The sequence below is a fragment of the Barbatula barbatula genome (genome assembly GCF_947034865.1).
Source record: "Barbatula barbatula genome assembly, chromosome: 25".
Lineage (NCBI taxonomy): Eukaryota > Metazoa > Chordata > Actinopteri > Cypriniformes > Nemacheilidae > Barbatula > Barbatula barbatula.
The window spans coordinates 6,937,894-6,960,408 of NC_136788.1; the positions used below are offsets into that span (position 1 = coordinate 6,937,894).

Genomic DNA, 22,515 nt, shown 5'->3' on the forward strand with positions numbered 1-22,515 from the left:
GAAAAAAACCCATGAAGAGAAGACAATTATTTATTGAACAAATGTATTAGTCTTGACAGAAAGTCGGCAGTTCCACTGAGTGACCTCGGAATACCAATTCTATTTTTTACAATATAAAAAATCTCAAATCAGAAATAGGTTGGATGTTGTGAGGGAATTCTTCTGCAGATCTGGGAGCACAAAAACAAGACACAGAGAGGCATCATGCTTTCGAACACATTTATTTTAGAAGTCTTTATATACGATACCAAAAAGACATCTGGAAGGTTTCATAGGTCCAGGGAGTCACAGAATGACCAAATAAGGTACATCATTGTAAGACTAAGAATGTTTACCTTAGAGGGAATCCCTTCCTCCACAAAAATAGCCAGAAGGGAATCCCTTCCTCCAACTATTTAGCCAGCAATGTATTCAGTGAGCTTAACTACTTCACAATTCATTATAAGTAACTGCAAGTTATTTTAGTTTGGTGGGAGCAACACAGAGTCACAAAGACAACAAATTCAGTAAAAATATATATTTATTATAAACTAATTCAATAAAAAAATTAGGTGCCCATGCACACACACTCAATCAGGCTCTTAAAATTATTAATCAAAGTAAAAGCTGGACATCAGGCAACACGTTCAAGTCCACTGGAAGTCCATAGATACACAGTCCATAAGCGGTCCCCCTCCCTCTCAAGTCCGTCTCACGCTAGGCAGTGACGTATACGCAGCAGGCCACCTGTCAATCACCGCACGCACCAACACAACAGGAAGAAAAGCCGCAAGTATCTCCACAGCATAAGCACAGCACCACACTAAAAGCTATCAATCGTGCAATAATCAAGTAAAGCACTACAAACCGTGAATAAGTTATATGTAATGGTAAGACTACAGTGGACAGCCTGACGCTGGATCTTAACTTCGGACGAGGCAAGACAGCATAACTTAGCTAGAACGTCACTCACCCATAAACTGGGAGCAGACGAATCTAACTCCCAGTCTCGTTGAACAGCGCTCAAACCACAGGACCAGAACGGACAAGGCGGGGCTCGGGCAGCACAGCGAAGGACAGCAGCAACCGAGGAATTTCCAGCACAGCAGAGGGTGACAGTCAGCTTAGCACAGCAGCGGACAACAGCAATGCAACAGAGGAGGAGACGAACCCACACAGAGTCGACAGCGGAACCGGCACATCAGCAAAACTTCAGGCTTCGACACAAGCAGACAATTATCCGTGCGATGATCGTGGTAACAACATAAACAATCCCGCAATGACATGGTGACAGCGTTGCAACAACAGCGTTCGCGGGGCCACAGACACACACCGCCTCAGTTCCTTCGCTTTTTTAACAGTCTGTGATTTGACGTGGCAATCACCAACAGCTGTCCATCTAATCAGCTGTGGTCCGGGCACCCAGAAGAACACGGGGGCGTTACCACACATCCCAACTCATGGTCAAACAACCACCAAAATAATAGCGTGAATAAAATAAAATCACAACAAAAACACAAACTCAAATAAGAAAAGAAAACAAACCAGTGACAATAAACACACGAGAAACACAAAATAAAATGAACCATAATCTCTCCATATGACACAGACATAAATGCAGAAATGAAGCGATAAAGGTAAAAAACTGTTAAGATGTGAAGCCATTGCTACCCAAATCTGTTCCGAGCAGGATTCGAATCGCTGATCAATCAGACTTTGATGCGAAAGTCTGACACCATAACAAGTGCCATGATATCATCTAACACTCATCACTAGAGAACTCATGTGCAGGGAGAACATGACAACTTTGTATTATTATTGGTTCTATTTTATTTCTGTTGTTTCATTCATTCATTCATTTACTGATTAATGAGTTTGTTTATTGGTACATTTATCTATTAATTTAAACTTGAAGTCATTTTCAGCACATTAGTAAATCCACTGTATCCACAATATAAAAAGTTAACAAATTATTATATATATATATATATAATATATAATATTTTTGTGGCGTCAAATCAAGCATTAGCAAACCTTGATTTTCGTGGTAAAGCAGCAAGAAGACCCACAAAATGGTCAGTTTTTATAATAGCAAGATCAAACTTGACACAACACTTGGTGAGACTTGGGACTGTAACAGATGTAATTTTAAGGTTGAAACAAAAAAAATGTATGAATATTTTTTTTTATAAAAGAAAAACCAAATTCTCAAAGCAACAAACGTAAACTAAAATAACTTGAAATAAGCGGTGCCTATCAAGGGATTAAAAATCGAGTTGTAAAATACAAATATATTTTTTAGTCCAATATAATTTAAGTTAAATCATTTAAAACAGCTATATTACCCTTTAAGATGTTTTTTTACATCACTTTGATTTTCAAGTATTTGTAATTCTTTAAAACCACTTTAAAAAAATGCTGTGCATCCAACGCTTTAGTGTAAATAAACGTGGCTTCTTAGACCACGTTGTGCAAACTGCAGTCTTTCCATTGCAAACTACAGGACACCACCATGGCCCCAGAAATAATGCTTTATCAATAAAGGCTTCAGATTTTCTAGATATTTGAATCTCGTGTGTTAACTCACAAAGTTATGAGACACAGGTGAAAACAATAAGCTAAATGGTGATTGATTACAGAGATGACAGATTTGATTGGTCAGCCATGTAAATTAACAAGTGATTGAGTACAAAAGGTGAGTACAAATAGCACACTAGAATAGAGTACAGTATTGCCCTTGCGATGCTGGGGCTTAGGGATCTTTTACTGTTTGGCTTGACTGTGGTTACAGCAAGCTGTTTAAGGATTGGTCATGCTGCTGTTTCAGGAATGGGTTTTCCTCATGACACCATTGCCAACAGAACACTTAATTTTGGCAAGCTTATTATTGGCAGTGGTGTATCCAATGATTCTGCTGGGAGACCAGGAGAAGAGACTAATGGCTACTGGTCTGGTGAACAAGGTATGGTCACTGTAAAATGTTTATCGCATGTTTTTTTAAATGGGCAACTGGTTAACTTGTTTTATTCAACTAAATTAAGCGCTATTCCAACTTGCTGAGGCTAAGCTGAAACGTCTGGGTCCTTCTGTGCACTGTGGTAATGATGCCATGACCTTGCGTGTTCCTGGTCCAAGAATGCCCCACTTTCTGGTTGATAGAGGTAAGCCTTTACAGCATACCTGTCAACATTGAGATTTGAAAATAAGGGAAAATATATATAACCAACAACCCCACCGTCTCTTTATTTTTAAATGTGTTTTGTAAAGAATTGTGTCATTATAAAATACAATATACAAAATCTCTCTTTGGGAGACTAAAGTTCAAAACAGTTAACACAGTTAAGAACAAATACAATAAAGTAAATACAAATATAAAATAAATTAAGCGAAGGCATGTCAAAGTAGTTCACATTCATATTTTGTCCTCTATTTTAAGAATATTTGAAGACAGTTACATGGAAGCTTAACAAATTATGATAAATATTTGAATACATCTTCACCGAGTAAATCAGTGGAATCTTTCAGGAGTGTCAAAAAAGCCAAGTGATCACTTAAATTTTAAACACCACTAAGGAAGGATTTTTATTTTGCCATTGACATTTATGGATATGTTCGTCCATCCTCAAGATGCTGCTGTTCTTCACGTGACATTTTTTCCCCCAAACTACTTCGTGGGAAAATCCCACCCTGCAGCCGATACTAAAGATTGTATTGGTCATGTGAATCACAGTACTGATTGCCTACACCAAACACCGATTCCCTAAACCTACCCGTCATTGTAAGCCTAACCAATTAAATTTTTAGATTCCACTTTATAAATTTCATTGGTTAGGCTTACTATGACTGGTAGGTTTTAATTAGCTGCAGGGCGGATTTCAGCTTAACTGTTTTGGGCCCAGTGTTTTTTTTAGAAATATAAAAAAATACGGGAAAATATTTAAATGGAATGATAACGGGATAGCAAGGTAAAATACGGGACTTTCCCAGAAAAAACGGGATACTTGACAGGTATGCTTTACAGCCTTTTGGTTTCTTTACAATTAATAAGGCCTGTATCGTATGGGTTCTCTTAAATAGGAGAGGGGTCTCCAGTGCCTCTGTCTGAAATCCCAGCCAGCTGTGGTATCTCGGTGAAGAGGGTTCGTCGGGATGTTTCGATTTCTGTTCCTTTCCGTGGCTGTCCTGTCCGACAACAGGTCATTTAGACATAATTTAGACATTCTGCAGTTGTTTGTGCAAATGGGTCTTTATCTTTTCTCTCTTCTGACAGAGTGGAAGTTACATTCTGTCTTTGATTATAATGGGGGCACCTGTGCAGGCGTCATGCCCTGCGAGTTCTCCCCTTCCTACGGTTTCTGCTTCCCTTCCTACAGTCATTTGCATGTCCACTGAAATGGTTGTCTTGCTTGGACTCGGTGCTGATACTGTTATGATCAAAGGTATTTTTTTGTCTTAAATTGAGTGACTTTAAACTTTACTGGTTCTTGAGGGTTTTTCCCCTACTTTCAGTTGATGGATCATGGCAGCCTCTGTTGCTCGAGTACTCTATATGTGGGTTCACATTGGAAACTGTTCATGGTGCTCTGGTGGTTACAGCACCATTTACTGGAAGCTGTTGGGTAATGAAGGTAAGACGTAATATTCCTGTCAACTAGACTATTCTTTTTTTGTACTGGACTAACAGGATTGTTTCATATTATGAAAGCCAATATTGATTTTTTTTTTGTCTCTCAGGATACAGAAAGGCATCTCCCTTTGTTCTACCTTGACCGTGAAGTGATTCTTTCCTGCCCTTTGACACAGCCTACAGCTGCCCCAATTGTACCTTCTGACCCTCAAGTACATATAACTGTTTGGCCTGGATCTCATAGACCTGGACGACCCAGACCCAATATACCTGGACCTGGACAGCCTGAACCTACCCCTGCTGGACCCTTGCAACCCGGACCTCATGGACCCTCCCCTGCTTTACCCCATAGGCGGAGACCCCCCACTGCACCTGACCCTCAGGTGCCAAGACCCCATAGGCCGGGACCCCATAGGCCAGGACCCCCCACTGCACCTTCTGACCCTCAGGTACCCATTACCATTTGGCCAGGACCCCATAGGCCTCAAGTACCCATAACCGTTTGGCCTGGACCCGCCCCCACTGTACCTTCTGACCCTCAGGTACCCATAACCAATAGGCCAGGACCCCATAGGCCAGGACCCCATAGGCCAGGACCCCATAGGCCAGGACCCCATAGGCCAGGACCCCATAGGCCAGGACCCCATAGGCCAGGACCCCATAGGCCAGGACCCCATAGGCCAGGACCCCATAGGCCAGGACCCCATAGGCCAGGACCCCATAGGCCAGGACCCCATAGGCCAGGACCCCATAGGCCAGGACCCCATAGGCCAGGACCCCATAGGCCAGGACCCCATAGGCCAGGACCCCATAGGCCAGGACCCCATAGGCCAGGACCCCATAGGCCAGGACCCCATAGGCCAGGACCCCATAGGCCAGGACCCCATAGGCCAGGACCCCATAGGCCAGGACCTGCCCCCACTGTACCTTCTGACCCTCAGGTACCTATAACTAATAGGCCTGGACCCACCCAAACCGTACCTTCAGACCCTCAGGTACACATAACCATTAGGCCAGGACCCCATAGGCCCGGACCCCATAGGCCCGGACCCCATAGGCCCGGACCCCATAGGCCCGGACCCCATAGGCCCGGACCCCATAGGCCCGGACCCCATAGGCCCGGACCCCATAGACCCGGACCCCATAGACCCGGACCCCATAGACCCGGACCCGGGCGGCCTGGACCCCCCACTGCACCTTCTGACCCTCAGGTGCCAGGACCCCATAGGCCAGGACCCCATAGACCCGGACCTCATAGGCCAGGACCCCCCACTGCACCTTCTGACCCTCAGGTGCCAGGACCCCATAGGCCAGGACCCCATAGGCCAGGACCCCATAGGCCAGGACCCCATAGGCCAGGACCCCATAGGCCAGGACCCCATAGGCCAGGACCCCATAGGCCAGGACCCCATAGGCCAGGACCCCATAGGCCAGGACCCCATAGGCCAGGACCCCATAGGCCAGGACCCCATAGGCCAGGACCCCATAGGCCAGGACCCGCCCCCACTGTACCTTCTGACCCTCAGGTACCTATAACCAATAGGCCTGGACCCACCCAAACCGTACCTTCTGACCCTCAGGTACACATAACCATTAGGCCAGGACCCCATAGGCCAGGACCCGGGCGGCCTGGACCCCATAGACCCGGACCCCATAGACCCGGACCCGGGCGGCCTGGACCCCATAGACCCGGACCCCATAGACCAGGACCCGGGCGGCCCGGACCCCATAGACCCGGACCCCATAGACCAGGACCCGGACCCCATAGACCCGGACCCCATAGACCCGGACCCCATAGACCCGGACCCCATAGACCCGGACCCCATAGACCCGGACCCCATAGACCCGGACCCCATAGACCCGGACCCCATAGACCCGGACCCCATAGACCCGGACCCCATAGACCCGGACCCCATAGACCCGGACCCCATAGACCCGGACCCCATAGACCCGGACCCCATAGACCCGGACCCCATAGACCCGGACCCCATAGACCCGGACCCCATAGACCCGGACCCCATAGACCCGGACCCCCCACTGCACCTTCTGACCCTCAGGTACCAGGACCCCATAGGCCCGGACCCCATAGGCCCGGACCCCATAGGCCCGGACCCCATAGGCCCGGACCCCATAGGCCCGGACCCCATAGGCCCGGACCCCATAGGCCCGGACCCCATAGGCCCGGACCCCATAGGCCCGGACCCCATAGGCCCGGACCCCATAGGCCCGGACCCCATAGGCCCGGACCCCATAGGCCCGGACCCCATAGGCCCGGACCCCATAGGCCCGGACCCCATAGGCCCGGACCCCATAGGCCCGGACCCCATAGGCCCGGACCCCATAGACCCGGACCCCATAGACCCGGACCCCATAGACCCGGACCCGGGCGGCCTGGACCCCCCACTGCACCTTCTGACCCTCAGGTGCCAGGACCCCATAGGCCAGGACCCCATAGGCCAGGACCCCATAGACCCGGACCTCATAGGCCAGGACCCCATAGGCCAGGACCCGCCCCCACTGTACCTTCTGACCCTCAGGTACCTATAACCAATAGGCCTGGACCCACCCAAACCGTACCTTCTGACCCTCAGGTACACATAACCATTAGGCCAGGACCCCATAGGCCAGGACCCCATAGACCCGGACCCCATAGACCCGGACCCCATAGACCCGGACCCCATAGACCCGGACCCCATAGACCCGGACCCCATAGACCCGGACCCCATAGACCCGGACCCCATAGACCCGGACCCCATAGACCCGGACCCCATAGACCCGGACCCGGGCGGCCTGGACCCCCAACTGCACCTTCTGACCCTCAGGTACCAGGACCCCATAGGCCAGGACCCGGGCGGCCCGGACCCCCCACTGCACCTTCTGACCCTCAGGTACCAGGACCCCATAGGCCCGGACCCCATAGGCCCGGACCCCATAGGCCCGGACCCCATAGGCCCGGACCCCATAGGCCCGGACCCCATAGGCCCGGACCCCATAGGCCCGGACCCCATAGGCCCGGACCCCACAGGCCCGGACCCCACAGGCCCGGACCCCACAGGCCCGGACCCCACAGGCCCGGACCCCACAGGCCCGGACCCCACAGGCCCGGACCCCACAGGCCCGGACCCCACAGGCCCGGACCCCACAGGCCCGGACCCCACAGGCCAGGACCCCCCACTGCACCTTCTGACCCTCAAGTACCCGGACCCCATAGGCCAGGACCCCATAGGCCAGGACCCCATAGACCCGGACCCCATAGGCCAGGACCCCCCACTGCACCTTCTGACCCTCAAGTACCCGGACCCCATAGGCCAGGACCCCATAGGCCAGGACCCCATAGGCCAGGACCCCATAGGCCAGGACCCCATAGGCCAGGACCCCATAGGCCAGGACCCCATAGGCCAGGACCCCATAGGCCAGGACCCCATAGGCCAGGACCCCATAGGCCAGGACCCCATAGGCCAGGACCCCATAGGCCAGGACCCCATAGGCCAGGACCCCATAGGCCAGGACCCCATAGGCCAGGACCCCATAGGCCAGGACCCCATAGGCCAGGACCCCATAGGCCAGGACCCCATAGGCCAGGACCCCATAGGCCAGGACCCCATAGGCCAGGACCCCATAGGCCAGGACCCCATAGGCCAGGACCCCATAGGCCAGGACCCCATAGGCCAGGACCCCATAGGCCCGGACCCGGGCGGCCTGGACCCCCCACTGCACCTTCTGACCCTCAGGTGCCAGGACCCCATAGGCCAGGACCCCATAGGTCTGGACCCCCCACTACACCTTCTGACCCTCAGGTGCCAGGACCCCATAGGCCAGGACCCGCCCCCACTGTACCTTCTGACCCTCAAGTGCCAGGACCCCATAGGCCAGGACCCCATAGGCCAGGACCCCATAGGCCAGGACCCCATAGGCCAGGACCCCATAGGCCAGGACCCCATAGGCCAGGACCCCATAGGCCAGGACCCCATAGGCCAGGACCCCATAGGCCAGGACCCCATAGGCCAGGACCCCATAGGCCCGGACCCGGGCGGCCTGGACCCCCCACTGCACCTTCTGACCCCCATAGGCCAGGACCCCATAGGCCAGGACCCCATAGGCCAGGACCCCCCACTGCACCTTCTGACCCTCAGGTGCCAGGACCCCATAGGCCAGGACCCCATAGGCCAGGACCCCCCACTGCACCTTCTGACCCTCAGGAATCCATAACCAATTGGCCTGGACCCCATAGGCCTGGACCCGCCCACACCGTACCTTCTGACCCTCAAGTACCCAGACCCCATAGGCCAGGACCCCATAGGCCAGGACCCGCCCCCACCGTACCTTCTGACCCTCAGGAATCCATAACCATTTGGCCTGGACCCCATAGACCCGGACCCGGGCGGCCTGGACCCCATAGACCCGGACCCGGGCGGCCTGGACCCCATAGACCCGGACCCGGGCGGCCAAGACCCCCCACTGCACCTTCTGACCCTCAGGTACCCATAACCATTTGGCCCAGACCCCATAGGCCCACCCGTGTGGGACCCCATAGGCCGGGACCCCACCTATCAACCGCTATCCTCACCATACCTTCTGCAGCCTGTAGGTGGTCTTTGTGGCCTGCATGTGTCCTGGACAACATAGACCTGGACCCGGGCAACCAGGACCACATAGACCAACCGCTATCAAATATCCAGATTAAGGACCGTGAGGATCAAGTGGGTGCATGACGGGATGAGTTCTTAAATTGGTGCCTAGTGTAATGTTTTGTCTTTCAGGTTCTTGAACAAACCTAATAAAGCTTGAATGACTACAGTTTTGTTTCTGTGTATGGTTGCTTAAATTTGTAGCAGATTTATGGTCCGAAGTCTCTTTAAATGCTTCTCTAGACCCAACGAAATGTTGACAACAGTTGGGTATTGTTCATACAAAATGAGAATTCTGACATCTGCGTTGTTACTGACATTCTTTCAAATATCTTTTGTTCAGCAGAAAATGCTTCAAGACAATTGTCTAACACTTGCCAAATTAATCTGGCACTGTACAATCGATTATTACAAGCGTGCCACTCACAAATTACCACAGTGAATGACTTAAAAACAAATATGCAGGAAAAATGTAAATGTTTGCACTGCTTGTTCCACACTATTAAAACCTGATATATTTGTTGTATTCTCTGTAGTTGCTGTCATCGGCGGGCTCCTTAGACAATCTTTACATATTTTAGGTTCTGATAGCTTAAGCCACACAAACATTGCAGCATTTAATGTCATTTGCACTTTCTTGCATTTTGCCCTACAACCCAAATCTTAATTCTCCACTTCAGTAAGTCAATCTTGCATCAAGTATTTTTATGCCACATCTCAAAACTGTCCTACGGTGTAACTGTCTCGAGCATGAGTCAAATAACTAATTTATAAATTTAAAAGAAATGCAGATACAGAGACGTAACATTATTACTCTCACAGACATTTTGTATCATAGCAACCAAACTGCGTTAGTGAAGAACGCTGCTTTAGAGATCTGCACCATGCCTCATATGTGGGAATAAGTATCCAAGGACATGGATGGTCTATGGCATGCCATTGTCATTTAATCCTTGAAGTATCTATTTATCGGCTACTAGTACTTTAGTTACTAGTAACTATTCCATTAGATACTAGTACTTATTCATTATACCTCGACTTCTGGCTTGTTCTAGCACAGTCGGAGGACGAGCTAAGGTCCCACAGGTCCCTCCTCCTCAGCCATCTGGAATGCCTGGGGCTCAGGATCAACCTTGCCAAGAGCGCACTGTTCCCCAGCCAACGTATTTCGTTCCTTGGGGCGGTTTTTGATTCGACCCATATGACGGCCAGAATCACGCCAGACCGTGCTCTGGCTATTCGGCAGCTCGCAGCCTCCTTCAAACAAGGAGTTTCACGCCCCCTCAAGTTTCAGAGAATGCTGGGCCTCATGGCTTCCCCCGTCTCAAGTGCTGAGCCCCTTCAATACTGGTGCAGATGAAAGTATGGCCAGATATGTGATAACGAAGGGAATGCTCTATCAAGAGATCGGGGTCCATAAACAACTTATAGTTCCACAGGGTGTTTGAGAGATGGTGTTACATTTAGGTCACTCGATTCCTTGGGCTGGCCACCTGGGGAAAAACAAGACTTTTCTGGTCCAGTTTGAAAGTAGATGTGGCCCAATTCTGTAAAAGCTGTCCTGTTTGTCAGACGGTTTCCCTCAGACGTCCGTCAAGAGCACCATTACAACCACTACCTATTATCGGTACTCCGTTTGAGAGGCTTGGAATGGATGTCGGTGGTTCAGTGGAGAGGAGTCGCTCAAGGAACCGTTTCTTGCTGGTAATAATGGACTACACTACCAGATACCCAGAGGTATTTACATTAAGATCTGTGAAGGAAAACCTGTGGCTGCTTCCTTGGTCCAGTTGTTTTCCAGGGTCGGATTTCCAGCAAAAATTCTAACCGACCAGGGCACTAATTTCATGTCTACCTTTTTGAAGCAGGTCTACCAGCTCTTTGGAATTTAAGATTCTGCATACTACTCCCTATCATACTCAGACGGATTGGTTGACTGAGCGATTTAACCAGACTTTGAAGCAGATGCTAAGGAAGCTTGTTAGTGAGACTGATCAAGACTAGGATCAATGGTTGCCCTATCTTTTATTCGCTTATCGAGAAGTCCCCTTTAGGCTTCCACAGGTGTTCTCCTTTCGAGCTGTTGTATGGCCATGATGTCAGGGGCCCATTGGCTCTGCTACAGGAGATGTGGGAAGGGCGTCCTGAGAAGAAATAGCCCACTAGAGTTGTCTCTTATGTTCTGCAAATGAGGGAACGGTTTCAGAAGATGACCAATTTGGCTCAGAATCACTTGGCAGAAGCCAGGCGAAAGCAGAAGACCTGGTATGACCCTCTGGCCAGAGAAAGAGATCTGGAGGTTGGTAAAAAGGTAATTGTCATGTTGCCTAGTCGAGAGAGTAAACTGCTGGCCAAATGGCAGGGTCCTTATGAGATCAAGAAACGCCTGGGTCCTACGACTTATGAAATCAGTATGTCGGGTCAAGATCGAGCTAGTCAGGTCGTACATGTTAACCTGTTGAAGGAGTGGGTTCCTCGTCCTGAAAAGTCACAGTCACTGATGATTCGCTGTATGGAAGCGGAAGAATCCGAGGACCAGTATCTGCCGCAGCCAGTTCCTGGGGACATCAAGTTAGATCATCTAACAGCTTCCCAGCGGTCACAGGTACAAGTTCTCTTCACTTCTGATGTTTTTTTTAATATCCTGGGTTTACCAACTTGATTGAACATGGGATAGTACTGAAACCTGATGCTGTTGTGAAACGCCAGAGCTATAGGAAACCTGAAAGATTCCAGGTGACCTTGCAGGAAGAGGTAGACCTTATGCTTCGCTTGGGCATTATTGAGCCTCCAAATAGTGAGTGGTGTCACCCCATAGTCGTTGTGCCAAAAAAGGACGGGAGTATAAGGTTCTGTATTGACTTCCGATATTTGAACTCAGTATCGCAGCTTGATTCTTACCCTACCCCTCGTATAAGTGATCTAATTGATCGTTTGGGCCAATCCAAATATCTTACAACAATGGACCTTTCAAAGGACTATTGGCAAATCCCACTGACTCTATCCTCCCTTGACTGCATTCAGAACACCAAGGGGCCTTTTCCATTTTAAGGTGTTACCTTTCGGCCTTCATGGGGCCGTGGCGACGTTTCAGAGGTTAATATATCAAGTATTACATGGTGTGAATATTTCACAAAACCCTCAGTAATTTGTGGGTTAAATTTATTAAAGTGTGGTTAATTATTGGAAATTTTTCTGTTCTTTTTCTAGTCTAAGGTGCACATTAGACTGGAAGAAAGACACCAGTCATTTTCATCTCTTTACTTTATTTAGAAGTTGTGTTAATTCTCATACCTTTGACTCTTTGTTCATGGCTGGAACATGGTTATGGGGGGCGGGGTCTAAGAGGGTGTGCGTCTTTTCTTTTTCCCTTTTTATCCGATCTTCAGTAATTATGGGTAATGTATGCTCGGTTCATTTATTACACACTAAAAAATGCTGGGTTATTTAATCTACCCAACCGCTGGGTTATGAAATGGTTTACCCATTATGGGTTATTTATATCAACATTTGGGTTATATTAATATAATATTGGGTTATTTTGTGCAACTCATGCGTTGAGTTAAAATCAATCAACCCAACATACATCGGTTGACCCAGCACTTGGGTTGTTTGTGCTTCGAACGTCATCACATCGTCTCCAGAGTCCACACACCGAGTGCTCGTCACAGCAGAAAACCTGACTGATCATCCAGCGAGGCAAATAAATAATAAAAGGTTTGTGTAACTTATACTATTCACATTGTCTGTGTTGCGTTACCTGTTAAAGTAGTATCTTTATATTGTCGAGGCTTTGGTTTGGCTAACAACGTAGCCATTTAGCCGTTATCATGGATAGCCTAACGTTACAGCTTATCCGTTTGCTCTGAATTATATTAATTAATTAATTAAACAAGTTCATAATGCCCATGGGGATGTTTATTGAGCTCACCAGTCTAATTTGCCAGCTAGTTTCAAGCTAGCCAGGTGATTAGGCAGTTAACTAGTTTACTAGCCAACATGCTCTCAGTTAGTTGCTTTGCTAGCTATATTATTTTAACTAGCTATAAATGAGCGCGCTTTTTTACTGAAGCTTTTCATGTGAAGGCATAACACAGTGTTTGACTGATTAAAGTATGTAAAAAACGGTGAGATAACCTGATATGTCTGACTTAATGCATTTATGTGCATTTATTTAAGTAACGTTAATGTAGTTAACGTAATTTGACCGACAATAGATAAGAACAAATTCTTATTTAAAATGGCGGCCTGGCAAACGACAAGGGCCACTTGAGTGAGGGGTTAAGAAATATAAAATACAAAGTTTGGGAACCACTGCTGTAGCCACAAATATTCTTGTGAAGTAAAAACATAGACAATATACATGCATGCAATTTGTCATATGAATTGTATAAGGAGAAAGGGAGGATTGTTTTCTCTATATTTTGTGATGCTAAATAAAATGGCTGTTATCTTCACATTGGGTTACATTTTGCTGCTAGTCTGCATTGCTTTTGCATAGTGACATCTGAATAGTTAATACAATAGCAATTGTATTTTTGCTTAAGCTCTTTTTGTGTTTGTTTCAGATCAATGGACAGCTTTGTCATTAACATTTGGACAGAGTGGCAGCTGACAGACCTTGTCGACAAATTTAAAGGTAAGAAATATTTGTTTTCCCATCCACAGCATATCAAGTCTGCATTGCTACTCAAGCCCTACACAATACAGCTCACTCCTCCTAGAAACGCTTCTGTGCTGTTTGATGCCCACTGTTATGCACTAAGCAGCAGGAACAATAATTGATCTACTGAGGACAGACAGACGTACAGACACACCCTGTTCTAACCGTAGCCCACGCTGTCAAAGTCAAACATGCCTCATCTCTATTCATTAAAGATTTTGATTTCTTGGCAGGAAATATGGTACACACCAGGACGGAGCCACCGGCCAGCCACTGGATTCCTGGAGGAAAGGCTGCTGAACGTCAGAAAGCGGCTGAGATCAACCAGCAAGTCGCGGAGCATGGCACAGACACCATCACAAGCGCCAGATAATGGAGCTCTTGCAAGGGCTCTCATACCAGGTAATTATTAAACTGAAAAATTATTTGATCAAGCAAAACATCCATATTTCAGTGACTGACTACTTGTTCTTTTTTACAGAATGTACCATATCAGATGAACGTGCGTCACAGTTTAGAGAATGGTTGAGAAACAATTCTCAGCCCCTCAGCCAGATAGAGACCTACATGGAGAACACGGCAGTCTACAGGGCCAAGTGCATTAGGGACAACAATTGGACCATTGATCAGATCCTCGAGGAGTTCCCTCACCTAATGACCAAAGGCATGGTAGGTATAGGGAAATCTGATCTTGCATATGAGGATGCATTATTTATAACCTTTTATTATTGTGCCACATTGAATTGGTTTTAAAATGTGTTTTTCATTTTATAGATTGCACAGGACTTTCTTGTCCTGCATGGGGATGCTGCATCAAAATTGTTTGAAACTTGGCCACCCATTTATGCTGAGAAGATCCTGTGCCTGGCAAGACAGGAGGGGAAGCTGACATTACCCCTGGATGGATTATCACCAGGTAATAGTTTCTTGTCTGCATATCTTGTAAAAGCAGGGTTTTCCCTGGCTTCTTAGGGGGCTCGACCAAAAACTGCAATTTCACATCATTTTGGCCACTATCATTATCAGAATCAGAACTATAGCTAACAAAAAAAAGAAAGTGTAAATTTGCTTTAGATGTATTTGTACACCTGTATTTGCACAATTCACAGCCTTCTCGAACATGAGCTCTGAGAATAGTGAGTGATATCATAATAGGAATAGAGTTAAATAAATCTGTCAGCCTCTTTTTGCTAATTGGGTACAAAAAAGTTTTCACAGCAGAGTTAACACGGCAGTACCGGTGTAACTAATAACATTACGTTTTTTTGTGATTGTTGCGGGAAAAAATCCTTGATTATGTGGCACGTCATCGCAAAAAATGCGATGGAATAGACATTATATTTATGCAATTTTATGCGATGAAATTGCGGGGATTATGAAATCATGCAAATATTCGAATTTGACCTTGCATTACAAGATCGCCATTATCCTAACAGACTGGTGACGGTAAGAAAAAATGCAAGTAAAACAAGCCATGGTCACGTTTACTGCCAAAGAAACGCAGTGACTGTACTCCGGTGCTCTTTTAAATACTTAAATCTCTGCCGCCGTCCGGCCCACTAATGGGAGGATTAACTACACTACAAACTAACCAGCTGCAGGGCGCGAATTAACAGCATGTAACAGTTCTCATGGGTTTTATTTTAGTTGGATATTGAATGACAAAATCACAGGTATGCCATTCCACATCGTATTGACACCTATGTCTTCCTACAGATAGCGTTGGGGATCTCGCCCTGAGGCAGCTGCCAGCCTTGCTTCCACCTACAACTTACAAAGTTGGCCGTGGCCGCGGTGTGAAAGTGGTTCGCCACACCATTCAGGAATGCAGCTTGGCCTTCATCGACCATAAGCCTGTAAGTCCTCAAGCACATCTAAAGGGGAAACTTTATTCATTTTATCAACATATCTGAGCTTAAAAATGTGTCCACACACACATGCATATCCAGGTTTGTTTTACTATACTTTTGTGGACAGGCATCAAATATAGCCTGACAGTATTATATAGCCCACCTATCTGACCACCTAACTCGGCTGCCTATCAGCCAGATAGGATAGTCAGATTTTCTGATCATGTTTATTGTAATGATAGATCATCAATAGATTTATGGCTTTTTAGGTCAATTGAGAACATATGATACAGATCAACGTTTTGAATTAGAGATGCACTGAATCTTTTCCAAATTAAATTCCAAGCTAACTAGACTTTATAATAAAACAATAATTTCTCTAGTGAGGACCAGGAAAATGGTCCTCACAATGTCTATATTTGAATTATTCTATAGTAGTCTGTAAACATTTGGTCCTTACTCACTCGCACTCTCTCACTTGCTCTTTTGTATTCTTTCTTTTTTAGCCTGGAATAAACATGGTGGAGTACCTCCATGAGGCCAAGGCATGTAAACCATACCCCCACATCCTGACGCTTGGCAATGATCATGGTGCATTTCAGGTCTTTGTGATAATAGCTGGACAGGAATATATGAAATCCCAGGAGGGGAGTCTAAATTAGTCAAGTTTATTCAAAGTAGAATACTTGCTTGCAAGTAGAGCTAATGGCTCTCAATAGCAACTAAGCCTTTGAATTTCGTGAATTTGTTCAAGAGAGTTGACTGTTTGCATGTTGAATGTTAAGCCAGTTCATTCATAATTATTGTTTTGATAAGAATGTTTTCTACCTAAGTGATATTAACGCTATTGTTGATATTAATTAATGTAATATAATAAATGTTTTCTAAGATTCCATTGTTGTTTTGTTTTTGTATTTTTTATTGCATAATATATGCATAAATATAGCATGTATTCTGCTCTAGGTTTGTAGTTTAACAGTTTTATAGCTATGGGTAGTCTATTGCAATTTATTTTCTTAAATTGTACTGTAATGTGTTAGAATTATCTGGCATATGGGTTAATTTGACCCAACATTTGGGTACACTATATAACCAATATGTAGTTGAATCAACCCAGCATTGTAATTAATTTGACCCAACATTTGGGTACACTATTTAACCAAAATATTTAGTTAAATCAACCCATAATTGTAATTGGTTTTAACCCTGCATTTGGGTAGAATATTTAACTCATCTGTTGGGTTAAATATGACCGACCCATCATGCTGGGTCAAATTAACTAATGCTGGGCTGGTGCAATATTTAACCAGCGGCTGAGTTATAAAACAACCCAAGTTGAGTTATTTTTAACCCAGCATTTCTTAGAGTGTATGTTTGTAGGGGGGTTATTGTTATCTTTTATGTAAATGGTTTATTCTTGTTCTTGCTTTGGGTATTATTTTAAGTATTGTGAGGTAAAATAATTTACTTAGTAAAACGTGTTTGTTAATTATGGTTTAGTTTTTGTATGTATATGAATTTCAATTGTCACCCATTTATTTAAATTGGTTTGATCCTCTGAGTAGAAAAGGCTGTCTCTTTGTGTTTTTGGGAGTTCTGGCTGGGCCCCTCCGCAGGGGCGATTCTAGGATTTTCATTTTAGGGGGGCTCAGCCCCCAATAAGGGTATGATTAAAAAAATATTATTTGACTATTAGGGTAGGTGTGTATACTACTAACCTTATTGCTATCCACTATTTCATTGTATTCGAGAAGTGTATGTATAAGAATATAGACAAAGCATGTATTAATGTAATTGTCTATTGGAAATATGTTTAATCTGTTCTATATTTATTTCTATTTATTAAAAATAACAACATGAATTATCAATTTGCCACTTCTATAAATCAATTACCCAAAATAAAACACAAATCCCTTTACTCTACTCTTACTCTAATGTATCATGATACACTAATGATTCATTATTACTTAATACAAAAAAATATTTAATAAAACAAAACAAAATAACTCCACATGATGTTTCTCTCTCTGTGCCATTTGTTGCTTTCAGACAATGATGTGTGTATTTAACCATTTCTGGGCATGGCTGCACAATGTAATGCCGAGATACACAATAATATGTTTTAAATTTTAAAAAGTAAATTAAAATAAATCATGATCGTTTTCTAAAGTATGTTTTCATAGGTGTTAATCGCTTCGTTTTTGTTGGAAGAAAAAACAACTACCACACTGTAGCGAAGACGTACTGAATGAGAAACCGAGCCGTGTATTGGTCCAGTAACATTATATAAACTGCAATTACAAGAACTGCACCGATGCAGATGTCATATCATAGCAATCTATCAATAAATGCGCACGCACGCACACGCGCGCACACACACCTTGTACTCTCTGATGTTCGCTCTGCTAGGCGTCCCTGCGGATTGAAAAACGCACTGAATCCATGCAGACTCAGATCAGGGGAGGAGCCGAAACTTGATGCAGCGCGCCTCCGTTACAAATTAGTTTTCAAAGGGCACTGAAGCGATCACAAATTAATTAATCAAATAATTTTTAGGGGGGCTGGGCAGAAGTTTAGGGGGACTGAAGCCCCCCTAAAAAGGGCCTAGTGACGCCCCTGCCCCTCCGTGAGGAGGGTCAGCTTTGGTATATGTCAATTTATTATAAAGACGTTTTGTAGAAATACAAGCACTGTCTCCTGCTTCTCTGGTAATGTCCCCACACGTGGTTTACTTTTTGATGCTGCATATCTTGACATTTACATTTAGGCATTTGTCAGACAATTTTATCCAAAGCGACTTACAGAGCATTACCCTATACATTTTACATAGGTATCTGCAATCCCCTGGGATTGAAACCACAACCTTGCGTTGTTAACGCAACGCTCTTACCACTGAGCTTGATGATATTGTCATTGCAGCATCTTGAAAATGCCGGCCTAACTGTAAACCCCACCAAGTATAGCTAAACAAGAGACTGAATACCTGGGCTATTCTTTTCCTTACATGTTCTCATAAATGGTACTTTTCTATGGAAGATGTATAAATGTGTATAAATAAAGTGCATGAACAAACAAATGAATACAGACATAAATGCAGAAATTAAGCGATAAAGGTAAAAAACAGTTAATTAAGATTAATGAAGCCCAAAGGCCCCTGGAAAACAGCAGCAATGCGTTTCATCTAAGATGCTTTGGTTGCTATGTGCAAAACATCCACAGAAAAAAAACGTTTTTACTATTATTTGAATCTGCAGACAGTTAAAACATGACAAGAAATTCTTGTGTCATGAATGCAAACACATGGTAGGGATCCTCAGAGAGCAGCAAATAAATCCAGTTCTGATGAAAGCATGATGCCCATGAATTAATCACACAATTAAGCTCACATTTGTGACTGTAGAGGTCCTCATTCATCTTCAAAGGACAGGAGGTATCAGGTTGCTACACTACACAGTAAAAAAAAACACCAATTTCAGCTGCCTTCAATTTTTAAGTTAAATAAAATTATTTTATGAGTGAATTGAACTTAATTATTTTGAACTGACTTAACCGGTACACGGACTGATTTACTTCGAGTCGGCATGTGAATTCTTAACTTATTGTGACAAACCTTTTATCGTTGGTCTCTAGAAAACATATTTCATCTCCTACATTTTCTTCAATATTTTGCAAGTAAATTCTTAGACCTTTCCAACGATAGTTTGCAATGAAAGGATAAGACTCTACAAAACATTTCTTCACCGTTTTATAGATAAATGTACGAAGAGTAAGTAATTCATAAATGACAAAAGTGAGCATCAGTAAATGTATATCCAGGAGGCCAACTTTAATATTTTGCATATGATATTTATACCGTATGACAAACATTATATCTTCAGAAATGTCGAAGTTTCTAAAATACATATTTCACCAGTGTTTTACTAAATCAACGACATGCATTCATTAATGAGAATTGATTCATAAATTAGTGTGCATCAAAAATAGTTATATTTATAAATATATATGTATATGTGGCGATGGCATACGGTGAAAGGAGAGAAAGCATGAGCAGACTACGCCACCCAGGATAGGGCCGGGATCCGAAATTAAGAAATCACCAAAAGCTCACAGGTTCGTTATTGGCGGAGACAGGTAGCAGACAAAAGGGGAAGATGGCAAACAATTTATTTCACACACACCATCTAAAATACAAAACAACATTTAATTTAAAGCATTAGAAGAAACACATGCCATCATCGTAATACCAAGCATACACACACCTAAAACGTCCAACCCAGAATTGTGGAATGTCGTCCGATTGATCCGACAACCGTTGTGCTCACTCACTTCACCACACGCCAAATGTTTCTGTTGTGAACACTGCAAACAAACCAACCACAGCACCACACACACAGAGGATCTCGGCCGCGACAAATTCCCCAATTCTGGAACGAAAAGAAAATTAAACTCAAACCAAAACAAAATCACTTTAAACGAAACGATTTAAACTAAAGCACTAAGCAAAACGAATTAAACAAAATCAATTTAAACAAAACAAATTAAGCCCCAAAATATCATCGATAATAAGAACTAGCATATCGTCCTCTAGTCCGGTAATCACCATAGTCCTCCGAGAGAGAGCTAATGTCGTGCCTATAGACACGCAGAACGCGTCACCGAAGCACGTCGACAGACACTAAATGGTTATTACGCACTGGAAGTAACTGCCAGCTAAATGGGAATAGTCCTCTACACCAACCGGGACAAAGACACGGTCACAGGCACGGCAACGAGAGAAAGAGCGAAAGGGAAATCACGTGAATAAACACGACTCTACGAACTGTCCACTTCGGTCCGGACAATCAGCTTCATGTATCCGCTACGCAGTGAGATGAAAGCGCACGAACAGTAGTGGGCCTGGAAACAACCCGGTTCAGGCATCCGCTACACAGTCAGATGGGAAAAACATAGCGCCGGTATCAGCCTGCGAACTGGCGTCGGTTCAGCCTGCTGCAACACCTCCAACACCCCAAGTCACTGCAGAAATATAACAAACAAATTAATTAAGAGGGAAAATATATTCCCACAACCCCATACGTGAAAATGAGTAACATACCTGCAGCGAATGACCCGTAATGCAACACGCACTTTACTTATAGCTCACGAAAATACACAGCCAGTCACAAATGCCCGCAGTACTCCTCAACCACACTGTAATTTAAATGCATCTCCATTTACCCAGTTCAACATACACAATTTAACTGCCACTTGCCGATCTTACCTCTTGGACGTGTAGCCCCAACCCACCGGAAATAACGGTACTTCCGGAAGCCATATTGGACACAACTGTGTGGCATGCCAGTCCTATCTACCTTTATACCCCTGGACCATACCATTTCCTCAAACATAGGTGGATCAGGCGATCGCATCACCACATATAAAATATTTGTGTTTTCAAGTCGCTATCCATTTGTATTTTTTCATTGTGTATGTTTATTAAAAAAATTGAAAGTTTTTTTTTGTGGTGTCAAACCAAGCATTGGCAAACCTAAGTGGATTTTAGTGGTAGAGGAGCAAAAACCCACAAAATGGTCAGTTTTTATAATAAAAAGATCAAACTTAACACAACACTTGGTGAGACTTGGAATTAGAACATATTTAATTTTAAGGCTGAAACAAAAAAGAAAAACATAATATTTGTATATATTCTCATAGTGACAGACTTAAACTTTAATAACTTATTTTCTTTAGTGATTTTAAATACAATCTGCAATTGGTTTTCTCTCAAATGAGGGCAACCTTAGGTCTGTACTCCAAACAGTTAATGAGTTTCAAGCATTTTTGTTCCAACACTGCATTTTCGTGTATAGGCAAAAAAATGGCGGTGACTGTTAAGGGGTAAAATACTTCTACATTCAAGTTAAATCATTTTAAAAAGCTATATTACATTTTAAATATGTTTTTTTACATCACTTTGATTATTTGTAATTCTTTAAAACCAATGTCAAAAATCCAACGCATCCAACGGTTTAGTGTAAATAAATGCGGCTTCTTAGACCACGTTGTGTAAACCACACCCTTTCCATTACAAACAACAGGAAACACCATGGCCTCAAAAATAATGCTTTATCAATACAGGTGTAGCACGAGGGCACTATAAACACTCGAAGATTAAGATGCCCAATCAACATCGCCTGACTACGCCACCCTGAATCCCTCTCAGGGAGAGTTAAGTTAAGGACACAGATTCATTGTGTGCCTTATAAACAGAAGGAATAGAGACGAGTTTCTCAAAAATAGTACAAAATTTACAATTTATTGACAAACATCTTAAAATGGTTAACCAGGATAATCACCAATGGGAGCGGTAATCTTAAAATAGAGAACACCAACTTTGAGACAGAACAAACCCAAAGAAAAAAAACTAGCGGACACTCGAGGACTGACCGGCCACTGGCATGGGCCCATACTATTGCCCCTGTGATATTCACCCGTACACGTGCCTAACAAAAGACACACGCACAGAGAAATAATTGTGAACAACAGTGTACATGCAGCACCACAGGAGAGTATCCACCAAAGAGACCACACCCGTGTTCCAGCCAGCACTCCCTAGTGATCCGCTAAACAAAAGACAAAAAGATGAAACAAATTAGTTGGTTCTCGGAGTAAAACTGATGCTCAGGAAGCTGACGATTGTGATTAAACAGCCCTGATGCAGACTAAGAGCAATCATACCCAGTCGTTTTAGACATGTCATAAAATAGGCAATTATCCGACAAATCCCAC

The 22,515-nt window shown here is 44.6% G+C and overlaps 1 protein-coding gene across 1 annotated transcript; it reads left to right on the forward strand.

Annotated features, from left to right (window-relative positions):
* Positions 1–12,850: 12,850 nt before the first annotated feature.
* Positions 12,851–16,640, forward strand: LOC306890186 (uncharacterized protein). Its single transcript, XM_079449741.1, has 7 exons — positions 12,851–12,951; positions 13,803–13,873; positions 14,131–14,299; positions 14,379–14,566; positions 14,672–14,813; positions 15,614–15,753; positions 16,254–16,640. The coding sequence occupies exons 3-7, from the start codon at positions 14,239–14,241 to the stop codon at positions 16,407–16,409; spliced, it is 687 nt and encodes a 228-aa protein (XP_079305867.1). The 5' UTR covers positions 12,851–12,951; positions 13,803–13,873; positions 14,131–14,238; the 3' UTR covers positions 16,410–16,640.
* Positions 16,641–22,515: the final 5,875 nt, after the last annotated feature.